Source organism: Haliotis cracherodii, unplaced genomic scaffold, assembly GCF_022045235.1.
Source record: "Haliotis cracherodii isolate W230 unplaced genomic scaffold, xgHalCrac1.p SCAF_4, whole genome shotgun sequence".
Classification (NCBI taxonomy): Eukaryota; Metazoa; Mollusca; class Gastropoda; order Lepetellida; family Haliotidae; genus Haliotis; species Haliotis cracherodii.
The window spans coordinates 69,616,379-69,644,145 of NW_027266297.1; the positions used below are offsets into that span (position 1 = coordinate 69,616,379).

General features: G+C 42.7%; 2 protein-coding genes across 3 annotated transcripts in view; one reads left to right on the forward strand and one right to left on the reverse strand.

Moving 5' to 3' along the window:
- The window catches only part of LOC139480583 (HBS1-like protein), a 41,125-nt gene extending 19,336 nt beyond the window's left edge, over positions 1–21,789 (reverse strand). Inside the window, exons 1-6 of one of the 2 annotated variants that reach the window (XM_071263725.1) lie at positions 21,668–21,789; positions 18,430–18,498; positions 17,603–17,755; positions 16,871–17,005; positions 15,607–15,660; positions 4,550–11,257 (exon numbers count right to left, since the gene is read on the reverse strand). In XM_071263725.1, the coding sequence (XP_071119826.1) occupies positions 9,669–11,257; positions 15,607–15,660; positions 16,871–17,005; positions 17,603–17,755; positions 18,430–18,498; positions 21,668–21,710 (2,043 nt within the window). In that variant the 5' untranslated portion in view covers positions 21,711–21,789 and the 3' untranslated portion in view covers positions 4,550–9,668. Of the gene's footprint in view, positions 1–4,549; positions 11,258–15,606; positions 15,661–16,870; positions 17,006–17,602; positions 17,756–18,429; positions 18,499–21,667 lie in introns of those variants that run through there. The other variant, XM_071263724.1, reaches the window with a different exon arrangement.
- A 192-nt stretch (positions 21,790–21,981) lies between these two features.
- Positions 21,982–25,816, forward strand: LOC139479813 (inosine triphosphate pyrophosphatase-like). The gene is made up of 4 exons (XM_071262694.1): positions 21,982–22,072; positions 23,717–23,821; positions 23,950–24,142; positions 25,451–25,816. The coding sequence occupies exons 2-4, from the start codon at positions 23,726–23,728 to the stop codon at positions 25,741–25,743; spliced, it is 582 nt and encodes a 193-aa protein (XP_071118795.1). The 5' UTR covers positions 21,982–22,072; positions 23,717–23,725; the 3' UTR covers positions 25,744–25,816.
- The last annotated feature ends 1,951 nt before the right edge of the window (positions 25,817–27,767 follow it).

Genomic DNA, 27,767 nt, shown 5'->3' on the forward strand with positions numbered 1-27,767 from the left:
CAACCCACGGAACGGAACACCATTACCTATCTAGATCTTTACCATGGTCATTCTGTTCAAGGTGATCCAATGTGGAGATGACGAGAGCGTGTTGAAGCATGGGGTCATTCAGTAATTCTGAAAGTTTTGCCTTTCAAAGTTGGTTTGTTTTGTTTGTTGTTTAACGCCGCACTCAGCGATATTTCAGCTATATGACTGCGTTCTGTAAATAATCCAGTCTGGACCAGGCAATCCAGTGATTAATATGATGAGCATCGATCCACGCAATTGGGATCAATGACATGCATCAGCCAAGTCAGAAGCCTGACCACCCTATTGTGTACAGTACCGAGTCTGGTGAGTCATATGTGAAGAGTTCCTGTTTTAGTTTATATCAATCTACAAATAAAAAAGCCAATATGGGTCATTGCAATTTAATTACAAGTAGATTAACAACTGCAGTGATAGTAGATAGATCATTAAATGATTTAAAAGCATGATTAGTGAAACAAGATAATATGTTTCAGATACAAAATACCAGTCACTCTCTGTAGCCCAACATGGAGGTCGTCATGACCCCCATTGTTAGGGCAAACCTGCAGTTCCCCTGTACCCCTGTGTAATCATGTAGCTTTCTTGCTCCATGTGTGTAAACAAAGACTGACATGTAAACAAGGACTGACGTGAAAACGAGGACTGACATGTAAACAAGGACTGACATGTAAACATGGACTGATGTGTAAACATGGACTGATGTGTAAACATGGACTGATGTGTAAACAAGGACTGACGTGTAAACATGGACTGACATGTAAACAAGGACTGACGTGTAAACGAGGACTGACATGTAAACAGGGACTGATGTGTAAACAAAGACTGACATGTAAACAAGGACTGACGTGTAAACGAGGACTGACATGTAAACAAGGACTGATGTGTAAACATGGACTGATGTGTAAACATGGACTGATGTGTAAACATGGACTGATGTGTAAACAAGGACTGACGTGTAAACATGGACTGACATGTAAACATGGACTGACATGTAAACATGGACTGACGTGTAAACGAGGACTGACATGTAAACAAGGACTGACATGTAAACATGGACTGATGTGTAAACATGGACTGATGTGTAAACAAGGACTGACATGTAAACAAGGACTGATGTGTAAACATGGACTGATGTGTAAACATGGACTGATGTGTAAACAAGGACTGACGTGTAAACAAAGACTGACGTGTAAACAAAGACTGATGTGTAAACAAGGACTGACATGTAAACATGGACTGACGTGTAAACATGGACTGATGTGTAAACAGGGACTGATGTGTAAACAAGGACTGATGTGTAAACAGGGACTGATGTGTAAACATGGACTGATGTGTAAACAAGGACTGACGTGTAAACAAGGACTGATGTGTAAACAAGGACTGACATGTTAACAGGGACTGACATGTTAACAAGGATTGACGTGTAAACAAAGACTGATGTGTATACAAGGATTGACGTGTTAACAGGGACTGACGTGTTAACAAGGATTGACGTGTAAACAAAGACTGATGTGTATACAAGGATTGATGTGTAAACAAGGACTGATGTGTAAACATGGACTGACGTGTAAACAAAGACTGATGTGTATACAAGGATTGACGTGTTAACAGGGACTGACATGTTAACAAGGATTGACGTGTAAACAAAGACTGATGTGTATACAAGGATTGACGTGTTAACAGGGACTGACGTGTTAACAAGGATTGACGTGTAAACAAAGACTGATGTGTAAACAAGGATTGACGTGTAAACAAGGACTGACGTGTAAACATGGACTGATGTGTAAACAAGGACTGACGTGTAAACAAAGACTGATGTGTTAACAAGGACTGACGTGTAAACAAGGACTGACATGTAAACAAGAACTGACGTGTAAACAAGGACTGATGTGTAAACAAGGACTGATGTGTAAACAGTGACTGACTTGTAAACAAGGACTGATGTGTAAACAAGGACTGATGTGTAAACAAGGACTGATGTGTAAACAGTGACTGACTTGTAAACAAGGACTGATATGTAAACAAGGACTGATGTGTAAACAGTGACTGACTTGTAAACAAGGACTGATGTGTATACAAGGACTGATGTGTAAACAGGGACTGACTTGTAAACAAGGACTGATGTGTAAACAAGGACTGATGTGTAAACAGGGACTGACATGGACTGATGTGTAAACAAGGACTGACGTGTAAACAAGGACTGATGAGTAAACAAGGACTGACTTGTAAACAAGGACTGACATGTAAACAAAGACTGATGTGTAAACAGGGACTGATGTGTAAACAAGGACTGATGTGTAAACATGGACTGACGTGTAAACATGGACTGACATGTAAACAAGGACTGATGTGTAAACAAGGACTGATGTGTAAACAAGGACTGATGTGTAAACATGGACTGATGTGTAAACATGGACTGACGTGTAAACAAGGACTGACGTGTAAACATGGACTGACGAGTAAACATGGACTGATGTGTAAACAAGGACTGACGTGTAAACAAGGACTGACGTGTAAACAAGGACTGATGAGTAAACAAGGACTGATGTGTAAACATGGACTGACATGTAAACAAGGACTGATGTGTAAACAGGGACTGACGTGTAAACAAGGACTGATGAGTAAACAAGGACTGATGTGTAAACATGGACTGTCGTGTAAACATGGACTGATGTGTAAACAAGGACTGACGTGTAAACAAAGACTGATGTGTATACAAGGATTGACGTGTTAACAGGGACTGACGTGTTAACAAGGACTGACATGTAAACAAGAACTGACGTGTATACAAGGACTGACATGTAAACAGGGACTGACTTGTAAACAAGGACTGATGTGTAAACAAGGACTGACGTGTAAACATGGACTGATGTGTAAACAAGGACTGACGTGTAAACAAGGACTGATGTGTAAACAAGGACTGACATGTAATAAAGGACTGACGTGTAAACAAGGACTGACATGTAAACAGGGACTGACTTGTAAACAAGGACTGATGTGTAAACAAGGACTGATGTGTAAACAGGGACTGACATGTAAACATGGACTGATGTGTAAACAAGGACTGACGTGTAAACAAAGACTGATGTGTAAACAGGGACTGATGTGTAAACAAGGACTGATGTGTAAACATGGACTGACGTGTAAACATGGACTGACATGTAAACAAGGACTGATGTGTAAACAAGGACTGATGTGTAAACAAGGACTGATGTGTAAACATGGACTGATGTGTAAACATGGACTGATGTGTAAACAAGGACTGACGTGTAAACATGGACTGACATGTAAACATGGACTGATGTGTAAACAAGGACTGACGTGTAAACAAAGACTGACGTGTAAACAAGGACTGATGAGTAAACAAGGACTGATGTGTAAACATGGACTGACATGTAAACAAGGACTGATGTGTAAACAGGGACTGACGTGTAAACAAGGACTGATGAGTAAACAAGGACTGATGTGTAAACATGGACTGTCGTGTAAACATGGACTGATGTGTAAACAAGGACTGACGTGTAAACATGGACTGACATGTAAACATGGACTGATGTGTAAACATGGACTGATGTGTAAACATGGACTGATGAGTAAACAAGGACTGACTTGTAAACAAGGACTGACATGTAAACAAAGACTGATGTGTTAACAGGGACTGATGTGTAAACAAGGACTGATATGTAAACATGGACTGACGTGTAAACATGGACTGATGTGTAAACAAGGACTGACGTGTAAACAAGGACTGATGTGTAAACAAGGACTGACTTGTAATAAAGGACTGACGTGTAAACAAGGACTGACATGTAAACAAGGACTGACTTGTAATAAAGGACTGATGTGTAAACAAAGACTGATGTGTAAACAGGGACTGATGTGTAAACAAGGACTGATGTGTAAACATGGACTGACGGGAAAACAAGGACTGATGTGTAAACAAGGACTGATGTGTAAACATGGACTGACGTGTAAACATGGACTGATGTGTAAACAAGGACTGACGTGTAAACATGGACTGATGTGTAAACAAGGACTGATGTGTAAACAAGGACTGATGAGTAAACAAGGACTGATGTGTAAACATGGACTGACATGTAAACAAGGACTGATGTGTAAACAGGGACTGACGTGTAAACAAGGACTGATGAGTAAACAAGGACTGATGTGTAAACATGGACTGTCGTGTAAACATGGACTGATGTGTAAACAGGGACTGACGTGTAAACAAGGACTGATGTGTAAACAGGGACTGACGTGTAAACAAGGACTGATGTGTAAACAAGGACTGATGAGTAAACAAGGATTGACGTGTAAACATGGACTGACGTGTAAACAAGGACTGATGTGTAAACAAGGACTGATGTGTAAACATGGACTGACGTGTAAACATGGACTGACGTGTAAACAGGGACAGATGTGTAAACAAGGTGTGTGTGATAAACAAAAGCAATCACAGCATCTGTATTACCGACTTTATTGGAAAGAAAAAGCATAAAAACAGTAAAAGGTCATGAACAGTTTAACTTGTATAAAATATCCTCTGTACAAATTCAGCTAATGCTGTATATACAATCACCATTCAGCTGCCAATATTCACAATCAATACTGAATGAAAGTTACAAGTGAAGTCAATTGTTTTCCATTTAGTTGAGTGTGCCAGTGCATAATTTCAATTTGCCATTCTACTTTCAAGTAAAAACATAGAGTTCCAAATATTTCTTAACAATGCCACATGATCATGATTATATCCGAGTTGATTGACACAAGAGATACAGACGTGACACAAAAGCTGATAGATACTCAATACCAGACACAACTTAGTATTTGCTTGGACACTGTAAGACCAGCTTGAGGAACAATACCTCCTATGTTTTGATTTGCATTAACCTCTATCATGCAGTATACCATGGTATACATACATTATAAACCTTCAGTGACGTCATCCTATTGTTCTCCAGTTGGGTTAAATCTCACAAACAGAGACGTCATAATATCCTTGGTATTTTATATAATATACCAGGGATTTTATAAACACAACTTCCATTTAGACTGTAACATATGAATGTTTCTCGCTAGAAATATATTTTTCATTTTAACACAATGAGATGAAACGTAAAATCAAATGACAAAAGTTTTCTTAATATTCCTGAGGATCGAACTTGCAACCTTCGTATCTGTAGCCCCGTGAGTGTACCACTCGTCTACAGGGGCGCTGATAAATTACAATGCTTTTAAAATTGCCTTTTTCAAGAACTGTGTGCCAGCAACAGATATTTTATGCCCGTTTCCTAGGGTTCATGGAAAGTGTGTTTGAAAAAAATGTTGATAAATGTGGTTTTAAGTTTCATTTTTCGGTTTATAAGTTAAATTAAACACTTCCCCTTGGGTTTTTATGGATGCAGGTTTTGAATATCATAAAAACCCTCGGATGTGCTGTATCCTATTCATAAACAGTTTACATGATGTAGACAATCCATCTAATATTTCCCCAAGACAAAAACAACAAATATAGACCCTCCATAATACATCGTCAACACTGGGTGTATGCACTACTTTCCTATATCGCCCATGAATACATACAGCTGGCTTGCAGTGCAGGAGTGACTCATGTCTTTTTTAAATCAAGCAATGAGACCGCCTCTGTGGTCAAGTGCAAAGAGCATCTGACCAGACCGCCTCCGCAGTCAAGTGGATAGAGCATCTGCCTGGACAGCGGTGGTTCAATCACATCATCAAAAGTACTTCTTGTTGCCCTGACTGGCACTTGGCATTAATTGGGGATAAAATAAAAACAAGTTGGCTCAGAGTATACTGTGTCTGAGTGGAGTATCCATGTTAAACTGAGACATGGTATCTCAGAGGGCTAGCACTGTAAAACTGATTTAAGTTTGTGCTAGTACAATCAGCCCCACACACACGTGCATGCACGTTGCTATGTAAGTGCAATAATCTTGAATGCCAAGTTACAACCCAATTCACCTCCCCTCACATCACCTCAAGCAATGAAGTGAGGCTTTTGTCATGAAAGTCAAATGAGCCTTGGTCCATGCAAGAATTTTGTTCCCATCCTACTGTTGCCTGACACTGAAGCAATGTGGCCAAAAGTCCCGTGTTTCAGGAGGTGTATTGATGTTTGTATGATGTAGTGAGTGAGTGAGTATGGTTTTACGCCGCTTTTAGCAATATTCCAGCAATATCACGGCAGGGGACACCAGACATAGGCTTCACACATTGTATCCATGTGGGGAATCGAAACTGGGCCTTCGGTGTCCATCTTCCTGAATTAGGGAGCTAACTGACTTTATAAGTCCAGTTTCCACCCTTGCCGAACTAGGCTGGAATTATGAAGTTCTATCTTGGCTGGATTAAACTATGCATAGTCCAATCAAAGTCACATAACAAAATCGACATCCGGTTCGTTAACTGTCATGCAGATTTTTGTCGATTACAGGATTTGCAAAGCATGTGTGCTCAGCGTCAACAGATTTTTGTCAAATCTTTTCCTGTTTTAAATCAAGGTTCTCATGTGATTTGATCCACTTCATGATGTAAGACAAGTTTTATCACAATATAGATCTTGATTATCGTTCAGATCTCATGACTGGGCAAAGCCATTTAGTTTAAAGCAAATGCAAGTGATATGAGAGGTGGAATCTGATTGGTCAGTAAGAGAGACATAGAACTGGAAGGGACATAACTTGTAATAGCCACTTTTGGCGGTACGATTGAGCCCAGAAATTCCAACCTAATTCGGTAAGTAATTTCATAGTCAGTTAATTCCCTTGCCTTGAGAAAATGTCCGCGTGACACCAAACGCTGTAACCACCAGGTGACACCAAACGCTGTAACCACTAGGCTACCCCACCGCCCACTTGTGTGATGTAATCTGAGTGCTCATTGGCCAGACCACTCTAATGTTACCCTCCTGTAGCAACAAGGCTATGTCTTGAGTTGTTGGATGAATCTCTCACTTACACTGCACAGTGTCCATATGTAGTCATAGGCGACAGCAGAGTACACACACCAGCGCTGTCGATCATATTATATAGTAAACCACAAAATGTTCTTCCTTGACCCATGCTGGGAGCACAGCTCCAGATAACTTTTTGAGCAATTGAGTTTTTACTTGAAGGTTTCTATTTTAATTGGGTTATTACATTTTTCATTGGGTGAACATTTTGAGATTTAATAAAAAATGAAGTGTTTTATATGTATGTAGCGGTTCTATATATAGACTCGACTCGGAAAGTAAATTAGCTGGTAATTGTGTTTTGGAAATTAACTCTGTTGTTACGCATTCTGAAGAAACTTCATTGGGTATTTGCACGTGAGTTAAACATTTGAGTTTTTTCCTTTAATGCATGCATTTCTGTACACATGTTCATGGAAAGTAATTAGGTTTTGAATATTTTAGGGGGGGGAGGGGGGGGGGGGGTATTTCACACAAATACGCAGCTTACCTGTGGGAATGACTATATTACACCATAGGTACCACCAACTTAACATGCTAAATAAACCCCACCTAGACCCAGCTGAGGTGATGAAGGAAGCAGCCTCCAGGATGAAGATTACTGCATGTACAAGAGAGGATTCAGTGAAAGACTGGCCACACATATCCATGATGTCTGACGATTCTAATCATGTAGTAACCATGGTTACAGACCTTCCACAAAGTCCTCTGTTAATCTCAAACCGTTAGAGAGACTAATTTATGTCATCTACGAATACAACTACAAGAATCCTACAAGTAATCTCCAAGTGGTCAATGATAAACAGAGCGTAGGGTCTACAAGGCTCCCTTCACCAAGGATGTAAACAAGATGCCTGAAGTTCTGGGTTACAATGGCACAATGTTACAATGAGATCAGTAAACTTACATAAACATAAGAGAGAGTTTTGATTTTCATCCTGTAGCACTTACGATGCTTTTGATATATTGTTCATATGTCCAGCAATATTCTTTTCAAAATATTAAACATTTTAATAAACAACCATTTTCCTCAAAGCACTACGGCCCAAGACAACTTCAATGAAGATCATGTGTCCGCCGTATGTCTCCACTCAATTGCAGAGATGCAAAACAACATGTGTTAATCTTGTCAACAGTCTACTGATGACCAGGATTATTCTAGATAATAAAAGCCACTTCTTTTCCATTCTTTTCTTCACACTAACATGACACGTCTCTCCTAGCTCCCTCTTGTACTGGCCAGAGTAACTAGACACGTGTCTCCTAGCTCCCTCTTGTACTGACCAGACTAACTACATGTTTCTCATCTCTCTCCAAAGTACTGGCCAGACTAACTAGACACATGTCTCTCCTCGCTCCCTGTAGTACTGGCCAGACTAACTAGACACATGTCTCTCCTTGCTCCCTGTAGTACTGGCCAGACTAACTAGACACATGTCTCTCCTCGCTCCCTGTAGTACTGGCCAGACTAACTAGACACATGTCTCTCCTTGCTACCTGTAGTACTGGCCAGACTAACTAGACACATGTCTCTCCTTGCTCCCTGTAGTACTGGCCAGACTAACTAGACACATGTCTCCCCTCTCTCTCCATAGTAATGGCCAGACTAACTAGACACATGTCTCTCCTCTCTCTCCATAGTAATGGCCAGACTAACTAAACACATGTCTCTCCTTGCTACCTGTAGTACTGGCCAGACTAACTAGACATATGTCTCTCCTTGCTACCTGTAGTACTGGCCAGACTAACTTGACACATGTCTCTCCTCGCTCCCTGTAGTACTGGCCAGACTACCTAGACACATGTCTCTCCTCTCTCTCCATAGTAATGGCCAGACTAACTAGACACATGTCTCTCCTCTCTCTCCATAGTACTGGCCAGACTAACTAGACACATGTCTCTCCTCTCTCTCCATAGTACTGGCCAGACTAACTAGACACATGTCTCTCCTTGCTCCCTTTAGTACTGGCCAGACCAACTAGACACATGTCTCTCCTCACTCCCTGTAGTACTGGCCAGACTAACTAGACACACGTCTCTCCTCTCTCTCCATAGTACTGGCCAGACTAACTAGACACATGTCTCTCCTTGCTCCCTGTAGTACTGGCCAGACTAACTAGACACATGTCTCTCCTTGCTCCCTGTAGTACTGGCCAGACTAACTAGACACATGTCTCTCCTTGCTCCCTGTAGTACTGGCCAGACTAACTTGACACATGTCTCTCCTTGCTCCCTGTAGTACTGGCCAGACTAACTAGACACATGTCTCTCCTTGCTCCCTGTAGTACTGGCCAGACTAACTAGACACACGTCTCTCCTTGCTCCCTGTAGTACTGGCCAGACTAACTAGACACATGTCTCTCCTTGCTCCCTTTAGTACTGGCCAGACCAACTAGACACATGTCTCTCCTCACTCCCTGTAGTACTGGCCAGACTAACTTGACACATGTCTCTCCTTGCTCCCTGTAGTACTGGCCAGACTAACTTGACACATGTCTCTCCTCGCTCCCTGTAGTACTGGCCAGACTACCTAGACACGTCTCTCCTCTCTCTCCACAGTACTGGCCAGACTAACTTGACATATGTCTCTCCTTGCTCCCTGTAGTACTGGCCAGACTAATTAAACACATGTCTCTCCTCGCTACCTGTAGTACTGGCCAGACTAACTTGACACATGTCTCTCTCCAGTCCTTGTGAAGGCCCCTCGTTGTCTTTGCCGGACGAGGTCATCGGGGGAAGGAGTTGAGAAGTCAAACAGTTTTACCTCCCTCTTATGTACTGGAGTATGATGTCTGACATCTTTGGCCTGGACAGCATATGTAAATCTTGGATACTTCAAACAGTGATTATCAGAATCACTAGCTTTTCTTTTCCTTGTTTGCAGTAAACACAAAGCTTTGCCGAGCACAGATGGTCTGGACAGTAAGGTGGCATCACTCTGGACCTTGACCAGCAGAGTCGTCTCATCTGGGACTGGGCTGAAGCAGCTACTGCTGGTTTCATCCGGACTTGGAGTTCTATCTACAGACAACTGCCGAGATCCTGAGATGGTCACCTTGGATTTGAGTAAATCTGACAGGCAAAGCGTTCCTTCAGACTTGGCCAGACTTGCCAGAGAAACACCCCCCAGCTGACTCCCAGTCTTCATGGAAGCACCTCCAGGAGGCAGAGAGCTGTGTCCAAGTGTGCTTTGTACTGCCTTGTGACTGCTGGCCAACTGAGCCAGAGACAGGCCTGGTGTGGGATTGCTCAGACCATGTGATCCTGTAGAGCTCCCAGAGACTAGCGCCTGTAAAGATAACCCTCTCCCCGATCCCTGAACTGTAGAGGAATTGTGTTGTTGAGCTAGAGCAGACAGAGAAACTCCTCCTGCACTTTTGGTTGGAGAATGTTGTTTAGCAAGTTCAGCCAAAGACGATGAAGGAGAGTTGAATCCCTTGGAATGTGTGTGTTGGTGTCTGGAAGCCAGTTCAGCCAGAGACAGTGAATCTGAACCTAAACTGGAGCTCTGCGACTTGGGACTTCCTGTGGCGGCCTTGAAATGTGTGCTGGCCTGACTGATGTTGATTCCAGCTGACACTGAAGACCCTAGGGCTATGCCCTCAGCTGATGCACGGTCCCCTGAGGATGGGCTTGGCCTTGGAGCTTGGATACTGCATTGGGTCTGTTTCTGCTGCTGATGCATTAACGCAAGCTGAGATAATGACACACCAGAGTCTGATCCAGCACTTGAACTCAATGAGGACTTTGGACTTCTACCTTTTCCTTTAACTGTTAGCTTTTGTTGAGACACAAGATCTTTAGGAAGTGATGTTTTATTGGGTTTGCAATCAAATTGTTCTGTGTCTGCTCCTTCAGAGCAATGACCTGATGTCAAATGAGCTTCATCAACTTTCATACTACCTAATGCCTGGGTTAGACCTGAAAGCTTTGGAATGTTAGAATTGAGGCACACATTATTCTTAATCCAATCTTGACTGGCCTTTTTTCCCAACTGACCTTGATGACCTTTTGCAAGGTCAGCCAGTGACATGCCTACCTTACTTGAAACAGGTTTGGGTAATTCTGAAATACCAACAATATGAGCCTTTGAAGAAATGCCTGACAATGGATTTGATTGTTTTTGACAGTGTCTCTGACTTTTCTCTTCAGAGGTCTCCCCGCTCCGTAAGTCTGGAGCCTCCCCCCTCCCCGAGTCTGGAGCCCTAGCATCAGACCATGTGTCACTAGCTTCATCGCTATCACTATCTCCTTACCTTACAAGCGCCAGACATCGTCACACAGAAACAGGCAGATGGATGACACCAAACACACGGAACAGCAGATGGAAAGAAGAAAACAACAGGCCACTGGTTAGACAATATTGTCACCCAAATATGGATATTTATAGCAAAAATTGTAAATTTTACAAAAAAATTGTACATTAATAATATTTATCCTATCTCATACTATGCATTTCTTCTTTCTTCTTTCAAACCTATGTGGAAATGTGCTTCCAGCTTTTAAAAAAAATTCAACCAAAAACACATCTCAGCATCACCATCCTGTGCATAACAACCTACACGACACGATCACGTGATTGCCTCTGCCACATCGTTCTCCTTTGCAGAGCGTATAGCCTGGAGGAGCTGTGACGCCGGGATGGTTGGGAGTGCACATAGCATGTGAGATAGGATAAGTATATAAATGTACAATTCACTGTGAAATTTACAAAATTTTAAACTTATCCTATCTCACATTATGCATCCCATGGTTGGATGGTGGGAAGAAGGTGCCAAACAGATCGGGCAGATCACACATGACGTGTTTTCATGTAGAATGAATGACTATGTGGCTGTAAAAAATAACTGATACAACGTAGAACTTATAATCGATCTGGAAGAGGTTTTCTGGCAAAGATAGGACACTGCTCTATCTCTCACGGACAATAGAGTGCATGCTAAGGCAAGAAGAGGAACGATCGACAATATCCACAAGAGGATCTTCAAATCAATAACAGGCACATGAAGAAATCAGCTGTGAGCGGGTTAAGGATTCAGGACACCGTCAAAATGGCCACATCAATTAATCCACCCTCCAGTCTGGGAACACAAATAATTAAACACAATAAACACAGGATGCAAAGTTCCAGGATTTATTTGGTATATACATGATTTGTAGTATGAAAACCTGGAGCGGGTACGCATGTCTACTATCTGCGCTGTTGTGCAGTCATCAGCTGCTGAGCCAGGACCAAGGGCCCGAATTAGTGAAAACACTGGACGTCAGTAACAGAGATGTCACAGAGGTAGTGCGAGGCAAAGCTTCCAGAAGCAGCCTTCTTATAATAGCGGAGAGAGAACTGTTGCTATGTAGGGCCATGGTAGAAGCGACTGCCCGAAACTCGTGAGGATTGATATGACAGGTGGGATATAGGCCTGTGGGATGGTCAAGCGAAGCCAAAATAAAATCATAGTACGGGAAACTTCCGTTGGGGCCGCCGTGGTTAGTGAAATGAAGAGTCTCGGGAGCGACAAAGTGGTTGTACAGCCTCAAGGTAGATCCTAAAGGGCTCGAACCGGACATAAAGAAATGTCTTAACGGTCAGATGAACTCAGGATTTACGTCAGCAACAGGATGGTAGACAAACGATCTGGTTGGCCTGGAAGCAGATATTTTTGCGATATAAGTCCATCATAGTCACAGAGAAGCCTTCCCATTCTCTAAGCTCTTGAACTGGACCCTGTTAACATCCAGAGCATCCAACACACTAACTCATGCAGCAGTTGCAAGGGCCAGAAGGAAAATGGTCTTGAAGGTGATCAACTCCAAAGGATTGTCAGCAAGCATTCATATTCTCCAACGAAGGCGTCCAGAAACGAAATGACAAGTCCACCAACTTGTAGGACAAACAGAGGGACTGAAGCTTAGCAACAAACACAAAGATGAAGGGTTTCAGATGATGGCTGGAGCAGTTTAGAGTGAGGCTGAAGGGGAAGGTCATCATGTAGGTGGAATCTTCTTTCTGCGAGTTGGACCAATGAGGTGAACCAACTCCATGTTGGCCAAAAGGACTGAACCAAACACAAAGATGAAGGGTTTCAGATGATGGCTGGAGCAGCTCAGAGTGAGGCTGAAGGAGAAGGTCATCATGTAGGTGGAATCTTCTTTCTGCGAGTTGGACCAATGAGGTGAACCAACTCCATGTTGGCCAAAAGGACTGAACCAAAAGCGGGTCAGGAGACTGGCGGACGCCACATTCTGCAGGACCCGGGGTAGAACACTGATTGGGGGAAAGGCGCAGGGGTTGAGGCCTTCCCAAAAGGTCTTTCCTAGGCTCGAGGATTCAGGATGAGAGACGAACTGAGACAGCTGAGCGTTGACCCAGGTTGCGAACAGGTCGACGTCTGAGCGTTGGGCAGTTGGCAGATCAACCTAAAGATCGACAGTTGGAGGTGCCATTCTGTTGGAGATGGTCTGTCTGAGCGGGATAGGGAGTTGGCTATAACACTGGAGATCCCAAAAATATGTCTCACTAGAACCTGAATATTGTGGGAGTTGATCAGAAGTCGTACGAGAGCAACAGGAGCGACATCGGCTTGGTTGAGCCTATCTTGTTCATATACCAGATGACCAAGATGTTGTTTGACTGGATCTTGAGATGCCAGTCTGACACCGAAAAGATGTAGGGTTGGGACAAAGGGTTGGGACAAACGTCCACAAAGAGACCCTGCTGCTTACATTCAATGTTACTAGCCAAAACTGGAGATGTGGACGCAGATGTATCGGCAGGGAGATCATGACCTGGGGCAATCATCGCTCTAGATTTAGGGCATGAGGAAGCACAGAAGCTGCCCAAAATGAAGCTGACCCCCCATAGTGAGGGCTGGCGCCGACGTCAGAAGGCCTGTTGGCAATGATGTAGGAGCAGCTGTCTGAGTGTTAACGGCAAGAGACGCTACATCTTCAGCAACCGGTCCGTAGAATGAACATCTTGCTTAGGCGTGTTTTGAAGAGGGCCCAATGAACCCAAGTCATTGAGTGGGAGTCGTCTCTGACTTGCCTATCTTGACAAGCCACCCGATTTGATGGAGAAACCTTTGTGTACACTCAAGATGATGCATGAGGACGTCTGGGTCTGCACTAGCCTGAAAGCAGTCATCTATATAGGACTCGAACATGATCGCTCAGATGTGCAGGAACTGTGTGATGGGCTTGGTAGTATGGGTCAAGAGCCAAGGGGCCCAGGAAATTCCAAATGGGAGCACCTTCCATTGGTAGTGGAGGCCTTGGAAACAACTGAAGGAAATGGCGTAGGACCCGGTTGATGAAATCGTTGGGATGAATGATCATACGGAGAAGCATCATACGGAAATGTGGTGGATTTGCTAGATACAATGCGTTGAAGATCTTAATGTTGAAGAAATTGAGGCGGAGCTTCAGACTCTTTCATTGAGTGAACTCCTGGAGTCTCAGGTATGTGACATAGACACTCTGTAGTGCGTTTTGCAAGATACATACCGATTGTCTCCTTGAGCACTGAAAGCTGGCTGACCAGATACAGACGACAAGATGGCATGGACGTCACAGGTGGAGTTGCCGTAACAGTGAGAGTGACTGTTCTTGGAACGGCGACTCTTGGGTGGAAGCACGAGACTGATCCTTGCTGTCGATCTTCAGAAGAGGGTGAACAAGTTCTACTGGTGGAAGGCTTAGTCTTCACCGTCAATTCCCAAGTGGTAGTAGCTGTGGTCGAAGAGGAGCCACAGACATCAACCTGAACAGCGCAGGAAGGAGCGGGACACAAGAGTCGTCTAGAAGTGGATGGTAGGGGAGTCCTCAAGGGGTCGATCAACATCTAAGTTGAGGCAGGTCCTGCCAAAGCTACTGTGGAAGGCACCATACGAATGTCCAAGTCAGCTGGGAGTTCCAATGTAGACACAGACCCGGATGCTACAGGGACTGACTGTTCTTGGACAACAGGGACATCGTCAGTCAGAAAAATATCTGACACCCACCTCATTATCGGCTACCGAGAGCACAGGCAAGGCAGACTCCAAAGGTGGTTTGACAGCAACAAAGGGGACACACGTCTTGAATGATTTCTTAGGCCTTTTGGCAGACGATGGTTTAGGCTTGTCCAAATCTTGTGACTGAGGGTGCCAATCAATCTCCCTCCTCTTACACTTGTGTAGATAGACAATAAAGGACTCTTCCGTTCACATTCAGAGCAGCATTTGTTCAAACTACAAAATTTGTTAGGGTCAGATTTGGAAAAGTTATGGCAACATGATGCGGAAATGATGCGGCAGAAGCAATCACGTGATCATATCGCTATTCACAGGATTATAGTGTGTGATCCATTCGTTTCGGTGTTCGGGTGAATTGTTTTAAGAAGCTGGAAACTTTGTTCCATATGGGATCAAAAGAAGGAAGAAATGCATAGTGTGAGGTGAGAGAAGAGAAGTTTAAAATTAACATTTTATCAACAGAAATCATTGAACAGTCTCAATCCTGTTGATGGTTATTCACTTGCTTAACAAAGTATCTTTTTTCAAAATTGGAGTTGTAACACTGAGTATTTAAGTCCAGGAAACATCAACAATGTGCCTCCAAATTACCTTGAGATTTGTTCCGTCGATTTTGTCGTGGTGCTCTCTGAGGCTTGGGTGCTTCTGAAAAGACCCAGGAAAAATGAATGAAATAAGCATAAAATGCAAATTCAAAATTACTGGCTTGGTATCGGCGCTTGTGTGGAACTCCTATATTATTCCTACCATATAAAATAAGGAATATCAAAAATGGGCGTCACACATTCAGGGTTTTACTTTGACCAACAAAACTTGAGGTCCTGGGGTCTCTCATAATTACTTTCAAGGGTCCATACAGAAGAATTTAACTTGTGTAGCATACTGTTCTTTACTGTAGGATTTAATAATTACTTTGACTACAGGACCTTATATTTCTTGTCAAGAAATCAGCTGATGGATGTTTGGTTGTTACCATGGTTACCTACCACATTAATATTCATACTTAGTAGCCATTATGGCCACCCAATTCAAATCAGCAGGATGTTCACAGACATGACTGTGTGAACATGGCCACCTTGCTGTGACAGGTAAACCCCCACCTTGCAGTGTCAAGTAAACCCCACCTTGCAGTGTCAGGTAAACCCCACCTTGCTGTGACAGGTGAACCCCACCTTGCTGTGACAGGTAAACCCCACCTTGCTGTGACAGGTGAACCCCACCTTGCTGTGACAGATTAACCCCCACCTTGCTGTGACAGGTGAACCCCACCTTTCTGTGACAGGTGAACCCCACCTTGCTGTGACAGGTAAACCCCACCTTGCTGTGACAGGTGAACCCCACCTTGCTGTGACAGATTAACCCCCACCTTGCTGTGACAGGTAAACCCCACCTTGCTGTGACAGGTGAACCCCACCTTGCTGTGACAGATTAACCCCCACCTTGCTGTGTCAGGTTAACCCCCACCTTGCTGTGACAGGTAACCCCCACCTTGCTGTGTCAGGTTAACCCCCACCTTGCTGTGACAGGTAAACCCCACCTCGCTGTGTCAGGTAAACCCCACCTTTCTGTGACCGGTAACCCCACCTTGCTGTGACAGGTAAACCCCACCTTGCTGTGTCAGGTTAACCCCCACCTTGCAGTGTCAGGTTAACCCCCACCTTTCTGTGACAGGTAAACCCCACCTTGCTGTGACAGGTAAACCCCCACCTAGCTGTGACAGGTGAACCCCCACCTTGCTGTGTCAGGTTAACCCCCTCCTTGCTGTAACAGGTAAACCCCCACCTTGCTGTGACAGGTAAACCCCTACCTTGCTATGACAGGTAAACCCCCATCTTGCTATGACAGGTAACCCCACCTTTCTTTGACAGCAGCTCATCCAGGGAAGCCTGCAGGTTGAACTTGTGTTTGATGATGATCTCCTTGTACACTGAGTCAGGGCGAGACTCCCCAAGTATGTTATGGACCTCCTCCAAACAGCTGTTTAGTTTAGCTGTTCCAAAATAAAATATCTATGAAGATCTATGTCCACTCCTTGAACTGCGGAAGAAATGCATGATTACTTCCATGAAATGGGAGAACAGTGTTTGAAAGACTGCACATTACACAGGAAATCCCAGAAACACCCTACATTTCATCCCTAGGACGCTCTTGAATAGACATTCTTCATGTACTGCATTGTCTGGTAGTAGTGTAAGGGTATTTAATAGATTGCAATCGTGGGAATACTTTCCTTTTGAGTCTTCTACCTACCATGTACATTAATGAATGTCTTTTGCTTCAAGTGAAACATTATTTTGCATCCCAAATAATGTTACTTTCAAATTGTTTTATTTGTGTGTTTTTTAACACTGCACCAAGCAATATTCCAGCTATCATATGGCGGTCTGTAAATAATCAAGTCTGGAGGAGACTCTTTCCAGTAACTGATATCACCCAATTGGGATATGATGACATGATCAACCAAGTCACCAAGCCTGACCACCCGGTCCTGTTAGTTGCCTTATGCCAAGCAGAATTTGCTGAATATCAATTCTAACCTGGATATTCACGGATAAATTCCATTCTGCCTGGTGAGTTTAAACTTTACCTCGATCAACATCATTCAGTTTCTTGTCTGTCTGTCCTGATGACGCCCCCTGGTGGCCAGTGTCGTCATCACTCTCCACCACCTCCACCTCATCATCTCCGCCCATGTACGTGGCAAACGTGGTCTGGCCGCGGTTGAATGTGAACTGAGCAGCTGAAACAGGACTAGTCTGGTCAGTCTTAACAAGCGGTGGGACAATACACCCATGCATCGGTTGATCGTGATATTTTAATTCCCGATTCGAGTATCAATCACAGTCACACACTAAGTAAAAAATATTGATTCATACCTTAAATGTTTGCTTCAATGGCTGTTACACCAAACACTAAATAGTAGTGAAAATAATCCAGCTATATGATGGCGGTCTGTAAATAATCGAGTCTGGACCAGACAATCTAGTGATTGATATCATGAGCATCGATCCATGCAATTGAGATATGATGACACGCATCAACCAAGTCAGTGAGCCTGACCACCCGATCCTGTTAGTCTCCTCTTACGACAAGCATAGTCGCCTTTTATGGCAAGCATGGGTTACTGAAGACCTATTCTATCTCGGATCTTCACAGATCTCTACCCAGTCCTCTAAGTAGCTACCATTTTGGTGGACAAATGTGACTTAAATCTATGATTGGCAACCTAGATTTATCTACTGCTCGCCACTTGGCTACCTAAAATTAACTCAGTAACTGGCAACAATATCTGTTTAAGATATCTCCTAAAAACTCAGGTTTTGGCTCCTAAAATGTTCATGTTAAGAGCCACTTGGCTCCCTAACAAAAAAACGAACTTAGAGGGCTGCTACCACAGGTGAAAAGGCACCCTACCTGTCCCTGGGGAGATACAGAAGTTGTCCTCCACAGACTGGCCATAGTACTCGTCATCATCATCGTACTCTGCAAAACACAACATAGTCCTCCATTACAACTTCAACATTACTGAGTGCATCGTTACCCATGCTAACCCAAACAGCATTCCTACAAATAAGACATAACATTTCTCCACAACTTGCCTCCATGAAGTTCATAACTCACACAGATCAGATTCTATGTAACCAGTGTCTGAAATGAAAGCGGTCCTGGGGACCTTCAGGTCTTCCAGGGCGTTTGAATCAAGACACCCCTAAATCCTTCGGGATAACACAAGACATTTTAGCTTTCATACTTAATTTTGAATACTGCTGGTAATGATTGTTTGTTTGTATGTTGTTTAACGCTGCATTCATCAATATTCCAGCTATGACAGGTCGGTCTGTAAATAATGGAGTCTGGACCAGACAATCCAGTTATTGACATCATGAGCATCGTTCCACGCTGCTAGTAATGATTACATTACAAAGACAGAGATATTTCAATCTTGCAGTTGTAGACATGGTAGAAGGCTTCAACACGGCTTAATTCATGTGTCACATGAACATAAGCACGATTGGTAACATCCAGAGGAACCCATTCATCCAGACAGTACCATTCCCAGTGAAATCAAGCAGACTAACAAATCCTGGATGAATGAATCTAACCATACATATAAATGTTCCAAACAGAACACGGCCAGACTGAGGCGCTTTCATGGAAATGGGGTCCTCACAAACAAGGTTTCATAACAATTAAGTTTTTAACGTTAAAGTAATGAATTTCATCAAATTAAATAAGCTGACATCTATTGCTTGTAGTTTTGCAGATAAGCATGCTAAGGACGACGGGAACAGTACCTGGCATTGTGATGTTCTCTACCACTGACTTCAAGTAGATGTACCGTATTCGACGTAATAAGCGCTCTGGGCGCTCTCAAAATTAGAAATAGGGGGCTCTTATTAAAATATTATTTTGGTGAAAAAAAAACGAGTTGAAAGATATATTTCGTGGTTTGTGCTGACAGCCTGAAATGTTATGTACGGCAGGTATATTTTTCAAGAATTTAATTGCCCATAATTAATGGTGCATATAGCACAGGAGTGCATATTATACGCGAATGCATAAGTCTTGTTTACATTGATCAATCGGAAGGGGTGCTAATTTGGATTGTTCACTAGCCAATATATTAGCAAATATCGCCGTGGGCGCTTATTAGAGCGGGGCGCTTATTACGTCGAATACGGTATGTACAAGTTATACCAGTACATCAGGAAATGACATAATAATGGAATTTCTAAAACATTACTCATAATTAACCAGATGATAAAATATCATGGCCTTAATCACACAGTCCACCTGAAAACAGTTTCAGATGTGGTGAGAGGGTTTAATAGATCAATTACACAATGCTCCATGAGTGATAAAATATATTTGTATTAACATGATTAATGAGCATTTGTAAGAGGTCTGACAGTATTATCAGCATTAGAAATTGGCACTGGTCCTGTAGTCCTTGCCAAACTGCCTAATAGTTAAGGTATCACAAGGACTAGTAGAAAATAGACATGTTAGGGGTTTTGCTATATGTTAACGTCATAGAGTAAGGAATAGTGGACTGACACTGTTAGTTTCTACCGCTGTCTTTGAGTGAAGGAGGCCTACTCCAGCAGGTCACAAAGGTCTACGAAGCCCAATTTTATCATGTTTGTGAGGACTTATTATGAACTGTCAATCCACATATAGTGGGATATTAGTTTATAAATTTGGAAAGAGTGTAATCTTGCACTGAATCACTACCTATGTTTATTACTTGAACTACTGGCCCGTGAAGAGATCACCCGTTTAATAAACATACAGCTTTATTACACATTGTGTAATACCAAAACGCGTGCTTATGTACTCTCGGAACACGTTTCACGAACAAATATTGAAAGCTCTCAACATCCCCTGGCGTATTCAACGACATTGTATGTGGAGATGATAGATCACTGGGAGGAGCTTATGCACACTCGATGACCCCAGCAACCTTGTTGCTAGGCTGACGTCACATGGCATTGTTTCGCCGATGGATCTTGCAACAAAATTCCACAAATTACGTCATCGGGTATTGTGACTGTGTGCAAGGCCCCGTTCCACAAGGCGATCGTACGGTAGCGCAACGACAGTCGTTGGTCTAAGTTAAATTATGTGAGTTGTGATAGCCTTAGCGCTACGATAAGTTTGTGGGACGAACGCCTGAATTCTAAAGGTGGACCATTGTATGATATTAAATTCATACGTTTCAACTTTTGACGTGTTTGAAGTATTATTCTGTTAAACTCAATTGGATTATGCCATTAGGATCGTGTAGGTGTCAGCCTATTTACACTCAACAGCATAATTCTAAAAACATTATAAATGACAAGTAATAAATAAAATACTAAACTCGCTCTCGTGTAAAACCAATTTTATGAAACTCGTGAATAGTTGTGGTATCTGACTCGCTTTCGCTCTTCAGATACCAGAACTATTCACTCGTTTCATAAAATTGGTATTACACGGGAGCTCGTTTAGTATTCTATATTTATCACACTAAACAATTATCAGAGGTTTTGAGTGATTATAGCACAAAAGTGCAGTTTATCAGAAACAGCACTCTCTACAACATGATACGACACTTCTGTACAAACAACCATTGATCCATGTTGCACTGATCCCACTGTCATAGCTGCTGCACATTCTAAACACACTGAGATTTCTGTTGCTTTATTCATTCCTTTACCATGTTTACAACCGTCCAGGATTGAGATCCCTTCATATGATGTCTTCAAAATCATTAAGGATAGGTATTTTTAATGTAATACTGTATGTGTCACACAGGGAAGAGTGTCCATAAAGTGTTCTACATTGTTCATATCACAATAAAAAATATTTATCGTTGATTAGCTGATTAGTACGATTAAACCTGCGTGCTATTTAGAGGCTGAATTTCAATTGATCATTCACCACATTCCACGTCTATAACGCTGCAGAATTAGATCCATGTGTTGTATCGTGACGAATTTGACACGGCAAACGTAGTTTTCACCCTACAGATTCCACTTTAGATGATGAAATATGAAGAAAACATCATCTGATGACACTGGCGCCGAAATTTCCTTTCTATCGGATCCAGCATGTTTGGAATCGTCAGATCGTATTACAGGGGCACGCCATCCTTCTCTAAGTTACTTACCATCATCTAGGTTCATGCCACGCACAGCCCTGTGGCGGGACATCGTGCATGAATATGTGATGGAAAAATATTTATTATTGCTAGCCTTCTCTTCGCATACGAAACATTTTCTCACCGGAAGATGGTTGTGGCCATACAAAGCTATTACCTTTCATGTGATTTTCATATCTTTTTCTTGAAATATCGTTTGGAAAGATTAATTACTACGCTAGTCGTATAATATTGCAATATTTCAGTAAACCCGTTAGAATAACAATGAAATGTTGTTTCACAAAATACGAAACGTTTTCACTACCCACTCCACCAAGGGCAGATCATTTTGCGGGAAACGTAAACACGCAGGTTCGACGTGCTGGCTGCGTGTCATTTAGAAGAACATCGTAGGATCCGACAAAAGTTAACAGGGTACGATACAAGTATATTTTCTCCTAAGATCGGTCATCGTTAGTGTACTGCAACGACCTGAAACGGGTTATAGCGAAAACGGCACCGATTGGCGAAAACGGCACCTCGACTCAAGCGAAAACGGCTACTATTGCCTGGCGAAAACGGCACCTTATATTTTTTTTTACCTTGGTCAAATAAGTGCTATTAGTGCTAATTAGACCCCTACTCCAATTTACTCGCAGACTGATTTTGGAGGCGCAGTTAACTTAATGTGAAAACACTATACGCTTTCAAGTTTTAAGTACCTTTACTCAATTTAAACTGAAACTGTATTTAAGAGGCCTAACATGGTGCTGTCAGATCACAATTATTCACAATGGCCTTTCGATGTGTTGCATGAGAGAAGAATGTCAGAAAACAACAACATGCTGTGATAACCGTGACCATGTAAATAAACCATATATATTACTACAAAAATCATTCTTATCCTTATTAAAAATAGAGGTGCCGTTTTCGCCCGACACATAGTAGCCGTTTTCGCCAAATGCGGTGCTGTTTTCTCCAGAGAAACCAGTGACGTTTTGCTAGGGTGCCGTTTTAACCTGCACCCCCTGAAACAAATGCTATGTCACTTTTAGTTGTCCACAATTAATGAAGGTGAATTCGTAACCAAACAAATTCGTAGCCATGGAGAATTTGTACATACTCCCTACTCGTAGACATCATTTACCATGAACTCGTAGACAACATTTACCATGAACTCGTAGACTAAACAAGTATAATTATGATGTGGTTAATAATCGACGTTCGCGCGCTAAGGGAAGGGTGCACTGACATGCCAACAACTGATTTGAACAGCCTGGACAAAGTATCCATGGATCTATCCCCGTGTTATGGGTTTACGGACGCTTAGAAACTTGGGCTGGGACGGGTAACTCGGTCGGATGGGTACTGAGGAGGACCCGGGTACCCACAGGACTACCCGGACACGTGGTTAGTCACCTGATATATTGTTTAATGACAAAAAGTATCTAAAACTCTTATGATCAAACTACAAGTCACTAATGTTCACGGTTCTTTCTGACTACTACGCCCATTCCTTCTGACTTTTTATGTTTGAATAAAAATAAAACTTCCGTCAACATACATCAGATCGTTTCATACATGTATCTAAACACATTTTACCAGACCTACGGTCAAACTTTTCCCAATCGGACAGTTTGAACCTATCTCTTGAGGCCTACAGCGGGTACCCAGGTAGGGTCGGGCAATAGGGAGATGGTACCGGGGTAGTAAATTTGGACTCATCCCAGCCCTAATAGAAACACACGTTTTTTTCTAATCATATGGGGCGGTCGGGTAGCCTAGTGGTTTAAGCGTTTGCTCGTCACGCGGAAGACCCGGGTTCGATTCCCGACATGGGTACAATGTGTGAAGCCCATATCTGGTGTCCCCAGCCGTGATATTGCTGGAATATTGCTAAAAGCGGCGTAAAACCCCACTCACTCACTCACTCTCTAATCATATGAAGGAGTAAGTGTATACGCCAAAATGTTGTGTTCCTCATAATATAGAAGTTGACATCCATAAATTCTCTTCCTTATCTGTATAACTTCTAAATGCCTTTCAAAGACTTGAGTGAATTGTTGGTGTTGTCCTCAGTGTGCGTGGATGAAGAAGATGGCCAGACAGATCGTCCTCGTCACTGGGAACAAAAAGAAACTGGAAGAAGTTGTTCAAATCCTGGGGCCAGACTTTCCGCACAAGGTAAGCATCCTGAATGAGACAACAGGTGATAATCAGCTTGATTAGCGGTAACTTACTAGCTCTCTTGAAATTGTTCAAAATAACATGAAACCAAACTCATTCTTACCATGACCGTCTTCCTGTTCCAGGTGACAAGTCAGGACATCGACTTGCCTGAGTATCAAGGAACCCCGGAGGAAATCGCCCTTGCTAAGTGTAAGCTTGCAGCGGAGCACATTAAGGGACCGGTCATTGTGGAGGATACAAGTCTTTGTTTTAATGCTCTTGGAGGCCTCCCTGGACCGTATGTGAAGTGGTTCCTGAAGAGTGTGGGACCAACAGGTGATGAATGATAGGAGTGTTTATGATGTCAAGGATAGAGTATGTGCATCCTTCAGGTTATTCAGAAGTGTTCATCCGTTGTGAGCCCAATAGTGCTGTACTTCAAAATACAGTCGTGCCCCGCTTATACGGACTTCAGATATCCGGAAACCTCGGTTCCCGGACGATTTTCATTCAAAACGAAATAATGACTATATAAATTTACCCGTATATACGGAAATTCAGTTTCCGGAACCGGACGGTCATTTTCATACACAAAACACTGAAATGCACACAAAATTGTCTCACTTATCCGGACAATACATATAATCCTTCCGCTGATGGTAATCCTTTGACTCGTGAGAAGTCAATTAACCAAGTGACACTGAGTTACGTTTGAGCTACGAGCTTGTTTATTGTACATGTAATCCCCAAGCACAAGTTTGTGGCTTGTATAGAGACCTTGATGAACTATATCGAGAACACAGGCGATCTGGACAATTTGGAATTATTGTTTAAAATTCAAACCTCAAAATGTGGTAAAGTTCAAACTTCCATGACAGACCTCCAGTAAGAAGCTGGTTTCAGTTATACGGAAATTATACGGAATTGTGAATTGACGCAAGTGTCCGTATAAACGAGGCACGACTGTATCCCCGAAACCACTTGACACACTCTTCCATAAATCTTCCCGAGGCAAGAGAGTTAGTTGACTTAAAAAGTCAAGTTCTGTGCCTCTCCTGTGGACCAATCAGATTCCACCTCTCATATCACATGCATTTGCTTCAAACAAAATGGCGGTGCCCAGTCAAGACGGTCTGATCGATAATCGAGATCAATATTGTGATGAAACGGGTCTTACATTGCGACGTGCATTAAATCACATGAGCACCTTGATCAAAAACATGAAAAGACTTGACAAATATCTGTTGGCAACAAGTTGGCGGTCCACATGCTTTGCAAATCCTGCAATCAACCGAAATCTGCTTGACAGTTTACAAACTGGATTTCAAGTTCTTTGCGCACTTTTGATTGGACTATGCATAAACTCGTTAGTCCAGCCAAAATGTAGCTCCTTAATACCAGCCTAGCTCGGCAAGGGTGGAAACTATACTTTTATAGTCAGTTTACTCTCTTGGCTCGGGAAGATGTCTTCCATATGACATGCTCTGCTGGTCCTTTGCTGCAAAGTAAATGGTTCCATTCAAGAAAATAATTTAAAAATACAGTGCAGCGGTAAATTGCTCAGTTTTGTGGAACCCTTTAGATGTCAAGTTTGTGTTGATGCCTTTCAACTGTCTCCACCCTTACAATGATCTTTGTCTTCAGGTCTGCACAAAATGCTTGCTGGGTTCGAGGACAAGACAGGATTTGCACAGTGTGTATTCGCATACTCGTCTGGGGAGGAAGGTTCGGACATTCAGATATTTGACGGGAGGTGCCCTGGTTCCATTGTGGCTCCACGCGGACCGACAGATTTCGGATGGGATCCGTGTTTCCAGCCAGATGGTTTCGACAAGACATACGCAGAAATGGACAAATCAGTGAAACACACTATATCCCATCGTGGAAAAGCTATGGACTTGCTTAAAAAGTATCTCACAAAGTTATCAGTCATATAATCTTACTCGTCTTGCACCTGGTTGACAAGACCGTTTTTTATGAGGCTTCGATAAACGAGCTTATGAACAGCCACTTGCTCAGTTCTTTTATTTTTTAACAGTTCCTGGCACCAGCTGGGCTTGCCTGCCACTGAATGAGGAAATTCACCATTCCATGACCATGGCTTTCACTATAAGTTGAGGGGCAGTGGGTAGCCTAGTTGTTAAAGCATTAGTCCATCACGCTGAAGATCCGGGTTCGATTTCCCACATGGGTACAATGTGTGAAGCCTAATTTCTGTCGTTCCCCACCGTGATATTGCTGTAATATTGCTAAAAGCAGCGTAAAACCATACTCACTCATGGCAAGTTGATTTGAATTAAGACAAAATGTAACTAGCCTAACAGTCAGGTTGAAAAGGCTGATTGTATGTGATCAAACATAATAGAACCCTGCAAATATTGCACCAGATCTCCTCAGGAAGCTGAGAATGTAAATTGAGTACACACTAATCTGTGACTGGGGTAATGCATGGATCTATCATGGTCGAAGTGCATTTAAGCAGTTGCAACATTGGAAAGTGTGCCATACAAATTCATAATTTAATATATGCCGTGTCTTTTTCAGTGTGGTTTGCTTTGTGCTGCATTTGTGATATTCGCCTTGCTGTATGGATATGTATGCATTGAAGGAATGCTTGCTTTGCTCTCATCACTGTATGACCGAGATATTGCTGATGCAGCATTCCTTCAACTCCAATCTCATTAGAAACAGACCTTAGTTCTCGGTATCGCTAAACAAAGATCTGAAGACATCCAATTAAGGGTCACGTCAGAACAACCTTTCATCCGACCAATCAGAGCGTAGCTTACCAGATTATTAAAGTGACAGTTGGAATGTGATTTCTAATCATGCCACCTCGAAAACCTTAACACGGGGTATGCCGAACGATTGTTACGGGTTTAACGACTGAATCCATACAATCAGGACCATCTGTTAGCCATTCCAGAATGTTCTTTTGTTGAGGTTTCAAATTTGTAATCGAGAATTTTTCAAAATATGTTTCGAAGCGTAGTCGCCAATTTGAAATTAGTGCCATAAAGCACAAGAAAGCTGCCTTCTAATTGGTCATTCCATTGGTCGGTTAAAGTTCGTGCAAGGTTGGTCTGATATGACCTGTAATGGGATGTCCTCAGATCTTTGTGTAGCCGTAGTGAGAACTAAGATCTGATTTTAATGAGATTGCTTCAACTCTCACACCCTCAGGCATGCTTATTGGACTACATTTGTCATACATGAATAAACAGAGAATCTCACCCGAGTGTCTTTTGATGTCAAATATATCAACACGAGTTGATATAAGTGGAAAACTTCTAAGGCTTGCCGAGGAGTTTTTCCACTTTTATCAACGAGTGTTGATATATTTGATATCAAAAGATGCGACGATGAGATATAATTTATCATCCAACATCATTCTTCAAACTTTTTCAGTTTGTAGACACTAATAAGCAGTGTCTTAAGCATACAAAGTACTGCTAACAACTTCAGTAGCAGAGCCATTGGTGAGGGCATTTGATTGTGACGTCATGGTAACCAAAGACGTGAATGAGGGGGTTTGCAAAAACATCCACCCCTCTGTAATAAATGTCCAGGGTGTCGTTGTACAAAGTGATTTAAGCGCTTAGGTGATCGTAACTCCCGTACCTTAACATAGACTTAAGTCAGTCGTAGCGCTAAGGTTGTTTTGTACAACCACACCCAAGGGGGCACGGGTGGCCCAGTCGTCTAAGGTGCTGTGCAGAGTTGCGTCCCTTGGACATGCCAGAAACCTATGAGTGTGGGTTCGAATCCCGGTTTGCCCGATTATGTTTCTAGGTTTGTCAGCACCATACCCGTGCTCGTGGGTTACACCGAAGTGGTAAACGTCTGAGACCTGCATCACTTGGGGCTTTCCTCCCATATTAAGCTGACACGCGTGATATAACTGGAATACTGTTAAAAGCTGGGTTAAACCCAACTCACTCACACCACACCCAGACCCTGA